This window comes from Pleurodeles waltl, chromosome 3_1 (assembly GCF_031143425.1).
Source record: "Pleurodeles waltl isolate 20211129_DDA chromosome 3_1, aPleWal1.hap1.20221129, whole genome shotgun sequence".
Taxonomy (NCBI): domain Eukaryota; kingdom Metazoa; phylum Chordata; class Amphibia; order Caudata; family Salamandridae; genus Pleurodeles; species Pleurodeles waltl.
The window spans coordinates 648,708,052-648,724,055 of record NC_090440.1 but is presented as its reverse complement, the minus strand read 5'-3'; the positions used below and the strand labels follow the sequence as shown (position 1 = coordinate 648,724,055).

At 43.4% G+C, this 16,004-nt stretch overlaps 1 protein-coding gene across 1 annotated transcript in view; it reads left to right on the top strand.

Moving 5' to 3' along the window:
• Positions 1 to 16,004, top strand: part of LOC138283527 (mucin-5B-like) — a 402,759-nt gene that overhangs the window by 50,372 nt on the left and 336,383 nt on the right. Inside the window, exon 5 of the mRNA XM_069221467.1 lies at positions 5,154 to 5,376. Within this exon, the coding sequence (XP_069077568.1) occupies positions 5,154 to 5,376 (223 nt within the window). The remainder of the gene's footprint in view (positions 1 to 5,153; positions 5,377 to 16,004) is intronic.

Here is a 16,004-nt window from a genome sequence, read left to right as displayed (position 1 = left end):
AAGAGAAGTTGCTAGAGATGGAAGAAAAGGGAAAAAGCAAGAAGGAATATGTGATAATGGATGAATAGAGCAGATGTAAGGGGGGCATAAAGTGGAAGAGCAGTTGAGGAGGGGATTAAAGAAAGGAGAGACAGTGCAGAAATGTGGTGATGGAAGAAGACAGTCAAAAGGAATGGAAAAAGGATCGAGGGGAGGGAGCAAAAGAAAAACAAGCAGATCTGTCAAAAGTAAGGCATCTGGTTGGAGATGTTTTTTTAAAATCTATTTTTAATGCACTTATATTTGAAGTTGTACATGTAGAGATGAATTTGACAACCAAATTGATCAAAAGAAAAATAATGTTTTCCTCTCCATAAGTAAGGGTTCTCAGAAAGTCATTGTAGCCATATTTTTGGGGTGGGGGGTGCTCGGGTCTATTTTTGATCCAAACCTAACCCTGCCGTCAGTAACCAGTAAGCTTTACCTTCAGTGCTAACTGTGAAACAGGAGGCCTTACTGACAGCTGCCCACTTGATCACTCACAAATCCCCGCCCCCACTGAGGACTCCAACACTTCAAAGATAATTGGAGATTACCTTTCTTTTTAAACAATGAGAGGCCAGCAAAGTCTCTCATTGTGTGTGTGGAGCAACATGCACATTGTTAGAATGACTGTTGGCGCTTGTGGGAAGCAGGGTGTATGCCATGCTTAGGAGGCATGGAACAATGAAGACCAAAATCACTGGGTAGCAATGCAGTGGAGTCATGACCAAGAAATAAAAGACAAACCTGACCTGTGTACTTAATGTCACAGCAGAGACACTGAGGGAATATAGCTTAGAATTGCCTAGCAGATATGTTGGTGAGAATGGTACCTTGGTAACTCCACAGATGTCCCCCTTTCTACACTATATAAACATACTCAGCAACATTTTATAACCAAAGAGAGGTAAACTTTTTCATGTTTCTAGCATGCTAATTTTGCATAAAGACACCACAGAAACCGGCATCCTGTGACCTTTAGCCTGACAATGATGTCAAAGGAAGTGACATCACATAATGTGCCTATGTTAGATATCAGGAAACGACAGTATGGTCATAAATAAGGAAGACATGGCCATGGGGTGTTAACTTAAACTGACTGTAATTTCATATTGCACACCATTGAACCATGGCAACATTCTAGCCATTTTCTACCCATTCTTTAATCACAGACCAACAGTTTAGTGTCAGCTTTAATATTTATATTTTCTTGGCCATCAAGTGGGTCTATTTCGAGCTTTATCATTACTCCCAGATTGCACATGGGCATCATCTTCATCCTTCCTCTCTCAAGCACAGTGCTCATAGGAAGTTACACTATTATTATTTCCTGTGTCTTTAAAAGCAAAGCAAAGGGAGAAAAAGAGGTAAGGAAGGAAAAGAGTCAAATGAATAAATGGAGAAAGTAGAGGTAAATAAGGTAGGGTGAAAAAGAACAAATACGACGAATTAGAAGGGATTAGGAATGTAGTGTGAAAAGGAGAGGAAGGAGGAGTTGGCTTGAGGGAGACAGGTGGAAAGATGGTCAGTGGATTACAGAGGAAGCAATCTGGGGGGGGCCGAAAGAAGAGGACAAGGAGATGGAGAGAAGGGAGTTGGAAGAGAGGCAATTTAAGGTAACAAGGGGGAATGTGAGAGAGTCAGTAAAACAGGGGCACCAGAGAAGGGGTGAGATGAAAGAAGAGAAATTCATTCAGGTGAGATGATGAGAGAGAATAGGCGAGGCATGGAGAGAAAGCATGAAAGAAGAAAGGAATGGTGAGATGGGAAAAAAGTAACAGGAATGACATGCAAAATTCATTGTCTTACCTTAACAAAAAGGGTTGGAAGAAAATGGAAGACAGAAGAGGAGGAATGGAGAGAACAGTATGAAAAGGAGAATGGAAGAAAAGGTGGAAAACGAGGAGTTGAGAACAAGAAGAAGGGCTGAGGAGATCAAGAATATTTGAGGAGGGAATAAAGAAAATTTGAAGAGGAAAACAAGAGGATTTGGAAAGAGAGACTGAAGAAGAGCGGGATAGAGGAAGTTGGTGGAAACCGAGGATGATATAATAGGAAAGGATGAAGGGAGACGAGAACAGGTGACATAGATGGAGAAGATTAAGGAGGAGGCACAAAGGAAGCAAAATGAGAAGGGTAGAAGGGCAAAGGGACAAAGGTGTTTTGAGAGCAAGACATCAAAGGATGGAAGAAAGGAAACAAGTTAAGGCTAAGAGGAGAAGGAAAAAGGAGTAAAGGGACATAGGAGATGTACTGAAATAAAGATATGAGAGTTGGGACTCGAAATCTACATTCCCCCTATTATCAGCAAGCAATTGTACAATGGACTCTTCTTAAAACTTTCGCTGTCTCAATTCTAAAGGCCGGTTCAGTGCAGTGAACGATATAATGCAGTCGAGAAGCTGTGCATCAATACTTAGCACATGTTTCAGACATTTATACATCACAGGTGAAGGCGCCTGCAATTGAAAAATAAGTCATCTGCTTATTGAAATGTTCACATCCCAATACTGAAATAAAATAAGTTACAGTGATACTATCACCTCTATGTTGGAATTTGAGGACAGGGTGCTCCTCAGCTTTCTACAGACAGATTTGCACTTCATGCCCACAGATACCCCTTCTTCCCCCCTGCCCACAGGGTGATCTTGCAGGCAGATTTGGTGTAAAGCACCAAAGAGCTTACCTGAAACTGATGCACCTCGTCCTCTCCAATGTAGGCCATCTCTGTCACAGGCGCTAGAAGTAGGGGTGTGGGCAGTGCTGCAACACCCAAATTGGAATTCAGAAGGTGAATGAGCAGTACAGATGCCTTTAAACTTTGCTTTTATCAAGTCAATGAGGTCAAATGTGTCGCTCTGTCTTCTGACATATTGCTGATCTTTCTTTTAACATGGAGATCGATGTTTACTTTTCTTCTTTGACTGCAAAGTCAGATGATTTTATGAAAAGAGCCATGTAACAATCTTGCTTAAGAGCAGGGGGCTTGAAAGGAAGGGTTGTAGGATGTCAGTTCTTTTCTAGCACACAACAAACATAAATACCTGTAAATGAATGGTACAAATATTACAATATGTTGGCTGTAAATAACAGCGTACTACCACACTGTGCTTCATCCATATATTTGCAACAGTGTGCTCCACAATGCACCACCAGCTACATATCACACTCCTACACCTCTGCTGCTGAATGGACGTGGCTCATTGTCTATCTTTCTTCTTTTTGTGAAGCTTGGAATTTCACAATCCCTATGATTTAAATAATGTAACATCGATGGCAGCACCCCCACGCTATAAATTGTTCCATCATCACTGAGCTCTGAACAGGTTAACACAGAGAATGAGTAGGCTGCACAGCAGCAATGACAGCTTCATCCATCAAGCATGAAATCTAAGTCACTGAGAGCCCCCAGTGCCAAGGATCATCAAGGTGACCTTAAGTGGTCATTAGTTAGATCAGGGCAGAGAGGATAAATCTGTTTTAAACACCACACAATGATTGGCAACATGTACGATGAGAGTGTAAAATCTGTAGCTGGTAGGTTGTCTACTCACATACATCTGTAGGGTTGGCACCTATGCATTAAAGTAAGGCAGTGAAAGGAAATGGGTGCAGAGCCATGGTAGAGAGTTCATTGGTGATCAATGTGCCACTGTGAATTCCCTATTATGAATTCACTTTAAACTATCTTAGCTACCCATCGGTTCTTCTGCCAGCAGTGGTTGATACCTTTCATGCAGCCATTTATCCCCTTTACAAAGCACCAGCAATGCAGGTATTACAGGGTGAACGGGTACATACTCTCATGACTCAGAAATGACCACGCAGACTCCTCCTGGCAGTTCCAAAGACAGTATTTACTGACTGTTGCGACAGGGAGAAAAACACTGCAGGCTGCACCACAGCCCTGCACAACCTGCCTCTACAACTTTTCTCAAATGCCTGTTCACAGATAGGCATTTTTATACAAATCAGTACAACACATTATTACACATGATTAACAATAGATAACTTGCAAGTTTACAGATTAAAATGGAAAACACTTGAAAACATGTGACCGCATAACCCCGAACTCCTAGGCTTAGACATTACTCGCTCTTTATTATACATTCGACAAAGGTTTATGACCAAGCATTCTTTGACCTATGAATGCGTATGTGCTCTTTTGTCAGTGAAATTGGTTTGAAGTGTATGCTGACGGCATTATGTGTGAGAGACTCCTGAGTGCTCGGAATTAGGTTTTTTCCTTGCACCATTGTAAGTTGTGCACCTGTCTACTTCGGGCTAATTAAGTTATGTGCCCAATGTCTAATTAGTCTGTGATCTGTTTGTAGACATGGAGAGTATACAGGGGACTTGTGTCCTAATGTTGTAAATACCTGCAGGTTGGTTAGACATGAGCTAACCTTTAACAGATGACCCTTTCATGTTCCTTATTCCACTACATCCTTGCATGAACCTTTCACCTTGCTCGTGTCAGTGTGGGGATTTGGCCTAAACTGCGTTTTTATTGTGAACAGCTGTGTGGCCTCTATTAGTGCTTGATGTTGCATGTTGTTTTCACGTTTCATATTCAAAGAAGTGCACTTATTTTTTACATTTGGTACAACACAGGGGATTTCACAATGGGTAGGAACCCATTATGGACTGACTCATGCCCACAAAACAGCCTGGTTTACGCAGACTTGAGAAATACCAATTGCTGAGCAGGCACAATTACACTATAATATTGTGCCCACAGGCAGTCAAGCACTTTCAATACCTTCCTCAAGCCAACCCTATTGTAGGTGGAAATGTAAACTTACCCTGTTCCTCGTGGGCCGTATTTATTACTCCCAAGTAAGTCAGATGAGGCATGTGCACAGGACACTTGTCATTTAAATAATGTACTGCTCTCCAATGACCCTGTCATTTCATTCACACTGAAGGGTGGGATGAACAGAGTTCATTTTAATGAGCAGAACATTGCATATGCTCCTGGTAAAAAATGAGTTGCTAAAGGCAAAGAAAACTGAAGTGAAACCCAGGTGACTGTTAGAGGAATTTAAATAATTCCACCTTTTAGAGGCCCCTTCTAGCGCTGATGAATCTACCTACTCAATGCCTTTCCTTTCCTTCTTTCCTTTTCTTAGGACAATGTGTGCAACTTGATGATGGACAGCATTGCATTTTCTGAATGTCAAGGTTTAGTTGGAGCCTACCCCTTTGTTGAGACATGTACACAAGACCTTTGCCGATGCAACTCTTCTGAAAGACTGTTGGCCTTTTGCATCTGTAACACTGTGATCGAATACTCTCGACAGTGTGCTGATGGTGGTGGGAAGCCGAGGAACTGGAGAACTCCAGAAATGTGCCGTGAGTAACTACTGATGTATAGGAATCCAAAATGTTTGTGACAGTATGGGAGCAGAGTGGCATACATTTTTCACTTTTTGACCACCCAGCATTCTGACACTTCTAGTAAAAGCACTACATCATTTGTGTGGTGCAGGATAGCCCCCCCACAACAAAACAGACCCCAAGCACAATGTGGAGACATCAACGTTTCCTGTAAAAAAATCACCTGATTTGGCAATGGTGTTAGTTTTGGTATTTGGTCCCTAGTTTGGCCACTATCCTAGGACACCTACCAAACCTAGACATTTTTGAAAATTAGACACCCAGGGGAGTGCAGTGTGGTATGTCCTGTGTGGATACCACAAAGACTTCTTAGCTACAATGTCCTGCAACTTGGAGACATCAACATTTCATGTACTGAAAAATGACTGGATTTGATGATGGGTTAGATGCGGTATTTGGACCCGTACTCAAGCTATCTCCCTGGAACTAATCAAACCAGGCAGAATGCAAGGCCAGTGCAAGGATTTGCATTGTCCCTGGTTTTTTCTGTTCCTGTCAGGGGCCCTTGGCCTAGCCACAAAAGTGGTTTAGCATTTTTATCAGAAGTGTGGGAATGCTAGGTAGTATGAATTGTGCGGATCTTTGCAGATGCCAGAATTTTCTGCCAGAGAAAAGTGAGGAAAATGCATGAATTATCCATTTCGGCAGAGTGTGAGTTGTGCAGAGAATTGTGGGTGAGACAGATTCACATTAGTTACACAACTCTTGACTCCTCTTGGTGTTCAGCTTTCAAATTTGTCAGAGGTTACTAATAGTCCATCCAGTACTCAAGTACACACTTATACCTGTTTGTTTTGGAACCACTAGTAGTAATAGGGTCAAAGAGTAAATAATTACTAATGAGAATATCAGAATAATGCACTCATTGGTTACTGGTAGTGAGTCGTAAAGTCACATCAAGGTACCAATCAATTTATGGTTTAATCACATGCCTTTAATGTGCGCAACACAAAGTCATTCACACTGCCAGCCACAAGCCCAACACACACAACACTCACATAAATATATTGTCTCCATTTATATGCTCACAGGACTGAAACACCAATCACACTTCCGTTCTACCAGTCTCCGGCCAACCTTCAGCAAACCAGTGCACATATACCACCAGCCAACAGCCTCACATGCTGCTAACTGAAACTATACAGCCAGCCTACAGCCACCCATACTGCTAGCCAAGAGTTATACATTCCAACATTCAACAGCCACATATTCTGCAAAACAATATCCACACAACTGCCACCACACATGTACCTCCAGCCACTGTATGAGGTTAGTGCCTTGACTGGAGTTTCACTTTTACCTTGGTCATGTACATTCTGCCTGCACAAGATCCATATGAAAACAAACCTAGGCTAAGCTCTGACCACCGGTTCATGTCTGTCCTGAAATTATTCTATCATGAGGGTGCTCCCATATTAACTCACCCCATGACATACTGCTTAGGCTCAGAAAGACTTGTCTTTCATGCACCATCAGCACACTCACTGCACTAAATCAAACTCCTTCCATTGTATGGAGGTGTGTCTGCTGCCAATTTCCTGGACATTATGAACAAATCTGTCTAAGAAAATGTGAGTAAACATGCAGGCCCAGAGTCTACTAAGTTCCCGTAAGAGCATATCAGAAAAACTAAGGGCCTTAGGGTCTGACAGACAGGGTAGTCAATCAAAGCATGAACTATATCCTGCCCGTTGTTATGTGCAGTGTAATATACTGTAATGTGGTTGTGTAAACATTCACCATGTTTTGATGGAGGATGAAGGTGACGTGCATTTGAATACAAGACCATTGTGAGCCTCTTTACTGGAGTCAGTAAAGGCATGGTGGCTCAAATCTAATTCAGTAATAAAAGGTCTTGAATTATAGTCCTTCTTTCCAGATTAGATGGAACAACTTAAAAAGCTACACAACTACTCAAGTAATGAGCCATGGAAGGTATGTATCTATGAAGAACTATTTGTGGCAGATAATGACTCTTGATCTGTGAGCTCCACTTCAGTTTGTTTCCTAGTAGTTCACTTTTGAGTGGTACAAAGTGTGGCAAATTAGAAAACATGGGCCAGTCTGAGATAGTCAGTGTGTAGTGAATCCTAGTTCGTTTTAATGGGATAGCAGGAGTTAGCTTAGCCGCTGGCTTGTAGACTCATGCCCCCGTCACCTAGTGACTTTTAACCTACTTAGCTTGCTCTGTCTTAGCCCATTTAATTATTTATTTCTTCTAAGATGGCTGCCTTGTTTATAGTTAGGCCACTTGTTGTGAGTTACATTATCAGTGTCACCTTGCCAAGGCGTCAAGATCAAGCACCAAAGACAAACAAACAGTAGGTGTTCACACTTAGGGATTTTCTCTCTCTATACTTTCGAGGGATTGTTGATATTAATTGCCGTCCCAAGCATGCCTGTTATCAATTGTTTAGAAATACACCTACGTCAGGGGACCTTGTAGATCTGTATAAATACATCACACTTTAGACAGATAATCAGAGGGATTCCGACCAGAGGGCATTGCTACCATTGCTGATACCGATGCTGCAGTCGTCTTGACGCTGACCCAGTCTTCGTGTCCCTACGGAGTCTGAGATAGAGACCTCATTCCAAGGTAACGAGGGTTGGGGGCTCCTCTCATGGACACAACTTTGGCAGATTAGGTTTAGTGAACCCAGCTCTCCTTTAGGTAGGAGGTTAGGCCTATTCACATGAGGACAATAGGGCATATTCCATCTTATATATCTTTTTCATGTATTGCAAAATGGTGGGGGTCTTTATAACAATGACTCTCTTCTTCACAATACTGTTACTTGCTATATTCATTATCCTAATCATTGCAGTCCATGCAACTTATCGCAAATTGCAGTTATGTTAAATAAAAAGCTAGTATAACTTTACTGCATCTGTGTCATTGCCTGTGTTTGTATGAGACATAATATATCTGTGAGAAAAGGGTAATCTCCGTTTAACCACACATACCCTGAGATATCTTACTTTGAGTCCATGCGTAAGCGACTGCCATAAATCACCTTTTACTATTGTGTTTCTGGTGAGGTAATGCTAGTGAGCCGGTAAGGTTGGGACAACAGTTGCGACTTGTTGTAGGAAAGACTCAGTCGCCTACAAACAAAAGTACTGTTATCCTTAAACCAGTAGTCTTGCTCAGAGCAAGAGTCCAAACTACGACAAGTGGAGATAGTAATATCTACTTGCCTGCCTCTTTCCTTTCCGAGCACAAACTCTACCTTGGTGATATCCATAATTCTTTTGCTCTGTTTCAGAAATGCAGATTGAAAAGTGCTGATCCTGCAACCTTGCAACATCCCTCACAACAGATGAAGTAGACACTGCTACTTCTACAGCAGTAAGGCTTTCAGTTACATTAAACTGAAAGTCAAAGAAGGATATTAGTCTTCTTGAGGCGGTGTGCCACTAGGGAATATATACATTATATGTGCACAACTGAATCTGGAGGGTGGGCAACCTCTTATACCATGTGAGAGTGTTACAACTCATATAATATGGTGGAAGTACCCAGATATTTGTGTCCACTCTACCCATGTACTTGGCAAACAAATGTTCCAAGTCAGCCCAAACTTTGAACAACATGTCATGGTCTGGGTGGTCCCGGGACAAAGCAATGGAATTATTATTGAAATGCAGCACATATTGCAAAATCTAAAACCTGTCTTTGGTCATGACAGGTAGAAAACTGGGCGTTGCCCAAACCACACAAGTAGACCAGTAGGATGGTACTTTGGGTTTGTGCACTAGTCTCATGTTGAGCGTTGGGTCCCAGAGTGCCTCAGAGCTCCCTCAGAAACAGTTTGTCACACAAATTTGTGTGCTGCACAATTTCTTCAAGGAAGTCTTCATCCACAAAAAAGATGGAACTAGTCAACCAGTGAAAGAAACTTCAGTATTGATCTTACATCTGGCTTGTGCAGTGAATGGGGGTGTTGGAGGGTGGCTCAGTTGAAGGTGTACACCTATGGTGTGGCACTATATACTGAGTCCAGGCAGCCCTTAGTGATAATGAATAGGTGTCCAGATAGCAAACACTCTCTAGGAGTAGCTGAGGCGAGAAGCTATAGCTTATCCAGGAGTAATGTAAAGCACTTGCAATAGCACAGTAGTTAGACAGTAACTCACCCACAAGAAAGAACCACACAAGTATTGCAAAATTAAAGGGTACTTTATTACAGCGTGCCTTTGGAGATATTACACACAATATATACACAAAATGTCTATTAGAAATAGCATTAAAAAATAGAGGATCCTAGGGAAGGGCAAACTGTTTACTAAAAAAGTGGAATGTGAAACATTGACCCCAGCCAAGTCAAGTGTGGTAGTTAGCTAGGGGTGGGGGCAATTAGGAACAACAGAGAGATGTGCACTAAGTGACTCCAGCTACCAGGAGTCAGTCACCCAGTTGTTCCATAGACTAACACTGAGAGTAGCGGTTGGAGTTTGTGGATTTCAGGACCTTCCCCAGTGGACTCCGAGGTAACCAGCGGGCAAGAGGATGGATGGAAAGTGCCCCCACACCAGGATGCCCAGAAGGCAGGAGTACCTACACCAGAGACACGGCTGCAAAGGGAAGAAAAACATTCTTACACTTTCTTTCCCTGTCGGTGAGAACGGGAGTCATCCAGGCTCCTATTATATCAAAGCTGGACTATGGCAATGCCCTATTCTTAGGAATACTGGACTATCTGCTCAACAAGCTTCAAGTGGTCCAAAACGTGGCAGCCCATATAGTCCTTAACCTGCCCTCTTTCTCCATATCTGCAGGCCCTACACTGGCTCCCGATAAAGAAGAGATTTCTCTTCAAAACACTAGTCCTAGCCTACAGAGCACTGCACCATTTGAGAGCTAGTTATTTTAGAAACAGAGGTAGTTTCTATGTTCCTTCCAGAAATGTGTAATCAGCCCATTACTTCCTGGCAATGATCCATAAGATCCGGTGCAGTAGAATGGGCGGAAGGACTTTTTCCTACCTGGGACCGGTGACCAGAAATAAACCTCCATTGGAGCTATGCTTGATAGCGACCACTTCCCTTTTCAAGAAAAAGCTGAGGACATGCCTCTTTTAGCAAGTCTAGCCTCATTAGTGCTTATTGCGATGCTCACTGAAAATGCAACCCCTGGAATCTCTAGGGACTGCCTGTGCACTTGAAAAGTCCCATTTCATTTTCATTTCATTTTGCCAGGCCTAAACCTTCCTTTTAAGGCCCGGCTTGACAACACAGGAGTCGCCAGACATTTATGTGATCATTATTCAAAAAGGGTTGTGACTCCGCCAACATTTTGGGAGCTAGAAGTACATGTTTTGAATGGGCACAATTTGTGTGCTTCCACAAAAAAGTACTTGCCCTCTACCAGCTGTGATTGTTTTGTTTATTTATCAGCTACCTCAGCTTGAACTTTCAGGGGCACATACATAACACTGGAATTCCAATAAAGTATCTTAGATAACTAGATCACTTATGCTGCCTTTCTTCTGGCATCAGCACAGATAGGAGAAGGGCAGTCATTAACCTACATGGATTTTTAGGTTTGGCCTGTAATTGTGACCTGACCTTTTATTTATAGGCCTGGCCTGCAATGGTGAACTGACCTATTATTATTGTACAGTTTTTTGCTTCCACAAAAATACTTATTTATTTCAATGCTATTTACCTGTAATGCTTCATATTACCATTCAGCATTCTTTTAGAACCAGAACGATTGGCATTGCCATTGCTTGTTAATATATAGGAGTCACCCTTGGGATAGAGCCTAAAAGTGCATGGAACAAGGTGCCTTGTAGGACATGTGGGGTTAAGTTCTACATGTCCTAGCAGTGAAAAACTCCTACATTTGTTTTTCATTACCTCGCCCATAGACTAACATTGGGTTATCTTATTACATTTAATAAGTGCTAACGTTGAATTAGGGCAGGTAGATATATGCTGATTGGTCTCAAATGATTTGTAATTTAAAATCTTCTTTAATCGTCAGGTCGGATTTTATGTCACAAGTGTCAAAATGCCACTCCTTGAATGTTATAACCTGGGGTTTGGATCCTTGAATTTAAAATCTTCTCTAATGGTCAGGTCAGATTTTATGTCACAAGTCTCAAGATGCCACTCCTAGAATGTTATAACCTGGGGGTTGGATCGTTGAATTCTAGCAAAGTTAGATCACTTACAATTTGCAATCATCTTATCCATCACCTTTTCTATTTTTCAAAGGGATCTCAGGAAGGACTAGTTTAAACCCCTCGCCTACTGTAAAATTACAGAGTACAGCCAGTTTGAATAAGACATTCACTCCATACCACAGTTCTATTAGATGAATTGAACTAGAGAATACTAATATTTATGTGCATTATGATAAACAATTGAATGCATGCACTTAGTGGAGTAGTATTTTGCACAGAGTACTGAAATGGGTTAAATTACAAGTCAGTGTTTGATTTTGATTTTGGACAGGATGGGACATTCTGCCAGGATATCTGGGGGCGAGGCTGTGCCATGCCCCACTTGCACATCAAAGAACTTGCCTCTAGCACATACAACCTTTTGCCACCCCAGTCTTCTTGGAGCCTTAACAGAGGAAGAAATGAACTTTCCAAAACCAGATGTGAGGGTAGCACAGGGTGTTCCTCCACACAAAAAGGCTAGCACCAAGAATAAACATTGGACCCTCAGAACAACTCTTCAGAACACTTCTGCACCTGTAGAAGATTCAGAAGAGCTGTCCTCCTATGTGAATTAATGCTTTGCTGCGTGAAGGATTGCCTTCCTGCTTGAAGGAGAGCTGGACCATCTCCTTGAACACAGGACCACATCTTCAGTACATTTCTGGATCTGTAGAAGATTCAGAAGGACTGCCCTCTTTCTTGAATGACTGCTTTGCTACTTGAAGAATTGCCTTGCTGCTTGAAGGAGAGCTGGACCATCTCTTTGAGCCCAAACCACCTCTTCAGTACACTTCTGGACCTGTAGGATATTCAGAAGAACTGCCCTCCTAATTGAGCGACTGCTTTGCTGCTTGAAGGATTGCCTTGCCACTTGAAGGAGAACTGGATCATCTCCTTGAACCCAGGACCACCAGAAGCCACCCCAAGGGCTAATGGACTGGCCTCCTCTGTGAGCTACAGGAACAAAATAAGCTCCTGAGGGCTTGAACCCTCCTGTTGGCCTGTTCTTGAGTAAATCCTAGCCCCCCAAGTAGTGCCCCACAGATCCTGGACTATTGGTAGTATTGTTGATGGTGCTTCTCCAAAAGATGGGACGTGAAAAAGTTCCACAAAAACAGACAAAAGATCAAGACCTACCTGCTTGCCAAACTGCCCCAGGTGCCTCAGTGATTTTCTAACTTTGTTGAACACCCGACTGTCTCCTCATCTGCAGCAGCAAATCCTGTTCAGCTGGACCTCCCGGTGACAGTATCTGGCCTCTTGGGGGCCCTCTTTAGCTACAACCTCCAGCTTCGTCCCGCTGTAGATTTTCGACTTCCAAACGTTGTCTAAGTCTGAAGGTAAAAGATCTTCCGCGCAACCTCGCCCAGCAGCTCCCCGGTGTCCACAACTCCTCCTTTGAAACAGCCTGCTGCCTGGACCCAGTGAACTTTACCTTTTCCCAAACATTTTTTCAGATTTTTTTTTAAGTCTGAAGATAAGCTGAGACCAGGCCCAATCCTCCTCTAGTATCCAACCCACTCTTCAGCGTTAGCCAGCCTTAACTCTTGTCTTTGACTCGGTACTCCAGGCCCAGATACCTGTGGTTGGTAAATTGATATTTTAGGCATTAGATTTCACTAAATAATTAAAAACAAAATCACAATTCTGGTTCTACTCGTTGGATTTATTTGGTTTTGGTGCAGTTGTATTTATTACAATTTTCTAAATGTTTCTAAATTGGTTTGGGGTTTTTCTTGTGTTTTCTTTTTACTTTACTACTGTTTGTGTGCTGCATAAATTATTTACACATTGCCTATAAGTTAGGCCTAGCTGCTTTTGAGCCAAGCTGCCAGAGAGGGTTAAGCACAGTTTAATTTAGTGTCTTTTATGTTTCATCCTGACAAGGACAGTGGTTGCTACCTGAGTTGTTACCTGAGTGGGGCTTCCACCCCCTCAACCAATAATCACATTTCTTATATGAGACATCATCCCAAGGAACTTTTTCTGAAAAATTAATTCAAGACTCTGACTCTGCTCTCTGACCCTCTCCCTCAGATGCTGTCTCAGTATTAGACCCTGGTCACTTATAAGTCACCCCTATTGCAGGCCCTCCAGCCCTGAGGGCAGAGTGCAAAGTACCTGTGTATGAGGGAACCCCGGCACTAGCATAGGTGCCCTCATGACCTCCAGGACCATTTTCACGGACTATGTGAGTGCGGCAACGCCATTTTACACGTGTAATGAACATAGGTCACTACCTATGTCCAGCTACATAAGGGTAACTCCGAACATAGGCATGTTTTGTATCAAACATGTTGGAATCATACCCCAAGGCTTTGGCAAGCATTGGTTGTATGATTCCATGTACTCTGGGAGCTCCTTAGAGGACCCCCAGTATTGCCCCTTTAGCCTTCTGAGGTTTTCCAGGCAGCCCCAGCTACTACCACTTGACAGGCAGGTTCCTACCCTCCTGTTACTTGAAAAGCTCAAACCAAGGAAGGCAGAACAAAGGATTTCCTTTGGGAGAGGGGTGTTACACCCACTCCCTTTGGAAATAGATGTTACAGGCTTGGGAGGGGTAGCCTCCTTAAGAGTCTGGAAATGCTTTGGAGGGCACATTTGGTGCCCTCCTTGCATAACCAGTGTACACCAGTTCAGCAGCCCTTGGGCAGGAAACTTGACAAAATAAAGGGGAGTGACCACTCCCCTGTCCATCACAAATCCCAGGGGTGGTGCTCAGAGCTCCACCAGAGGGTCCCTGGGTTTTGCCATCATGGATTCAAGGTTGGCAGGGAACTCTGAGAGCATCGAATGGCCAGTGACACCAAGCCCTCCCCTGATAGGTACTTACCTGGTTAGGTGACCAATCCCCCTTTCAGGGTTATTTAGGATCTCTCCTTTGGGTGGTTCCTCAGATTTAGATTACAAGACTCCAGCAGGAATCCTCTGCATCCTCCTCTTTGATTTCTCAGTGAAGAAACTGCATCTGGACCATCCAGGGACTCTAGAAGCTGCAACAAAGAACCAAGACGCCTTCTGCAACATTGTATCTCCGGCTCCTGCCAGCAATTGCAACTGTTCTCCAGTCGTGCATCCTCTGAGGACAGCCCGTCTTCAGCCTCCACCAGAAGTGCAAAGGAATCTCCCTTGGGTTGATGGAGTCACTCCCCTGCTTCAGCAGGCACCAACTGCAACGACGACCGGCTGCGTGGATCCCCTCTCCTGCTGAGCTGCGTGGATCCTGCATCGCAGGTGGTGGACTGAAGTGGTCCCGAAAGTCCTCTCTTCCAACTGTCCGACTTTGGGGAAGGTAAGAGCTTGCCTACCCATACAAGATAGTACCCCCATGCACTGCATGTTTTGCAGCTGCCAAGGCTTCCTCTAAGTCCTTCATGAATCTTGTAGATCCAGTTCCCAGCACTCTATTCTGCGATGCACAGCTTCCTGAGTGGTTCTCCGGTGGTGTGGGGGCCTTTGTTGTAGTCCTGCATGGGCCTCTTTTGTACCTTCCTTGTCCACGTGCTGTGGGACTCCTGTGTGTGCTGCCTGGTCTTTTGTGGGCTCTCTGAGTTGCTGAGAGCCCCCTCTGACTCTCCCTCCTGGAGAGAGTCCACCTGGTCCTTCCTGGTCCCGAGCAGCACCATTTTCCGCTAACCACAAGCTTTGCGTATGCCAAGGCTTGTTGGCAGACTCTAGTGACACAAACCAGACTGCAATCCTCCATCCAGTGTAGGACATCACTTGCATCTTCCAGGAACCAGACTTCGTCTCATTGGGTGCAGTACTTACTATTCTTCTTCACCGGTGGTTCTCCTTTTGCACCTTCATCCGGGCTAGCAGGGGCTCCTGTTCTTCCTGGGATCTTCTGTGCTTCTTGGACTTGGTCTCCTTCTTCCACAGGTCCTTCTGGTGCATGTTAGTGTCTTGCAGTCTCTTCTGGTTCTTCCATAATTCTTCTTTTTGTCTCTGTGTGTGTTCTGGGAAGGTTACTGTGCTTTACTTCTGCTTTCATGGTCACTCGGGTGGGTTCTAGTACTTACCTTTGGGGTTTTCTAGTACTCCTAGCTCCCCTCTACACACTACACTTGCCTAGGTGGGAGACGACTTTCACATTCCACTTTCTTGGTATATGGTTTGTGCTCCCCCTAGGCCCATTTCTAACTATTGTAATTTTCAATAATTGCATTGTTTTCTAGCTATTTTTATACTTATTTCTGCATACTAGTAGTTTGTGTATTACTTACCTCCTAAGGGAGTATAGCCTCTATGATGTGTTTGGTATTTGTGTCACCTAAATAAAGTACTTTTATTTTTGTAACACTGAGTGTTTTCTTTCATGTGTGTGAGTACTGTGTGATTACAGTGGTATTGTATGAGCTTTCCATGTCTCCTAGATAAGCCTTGGCTGCTCATCCACAACTACCT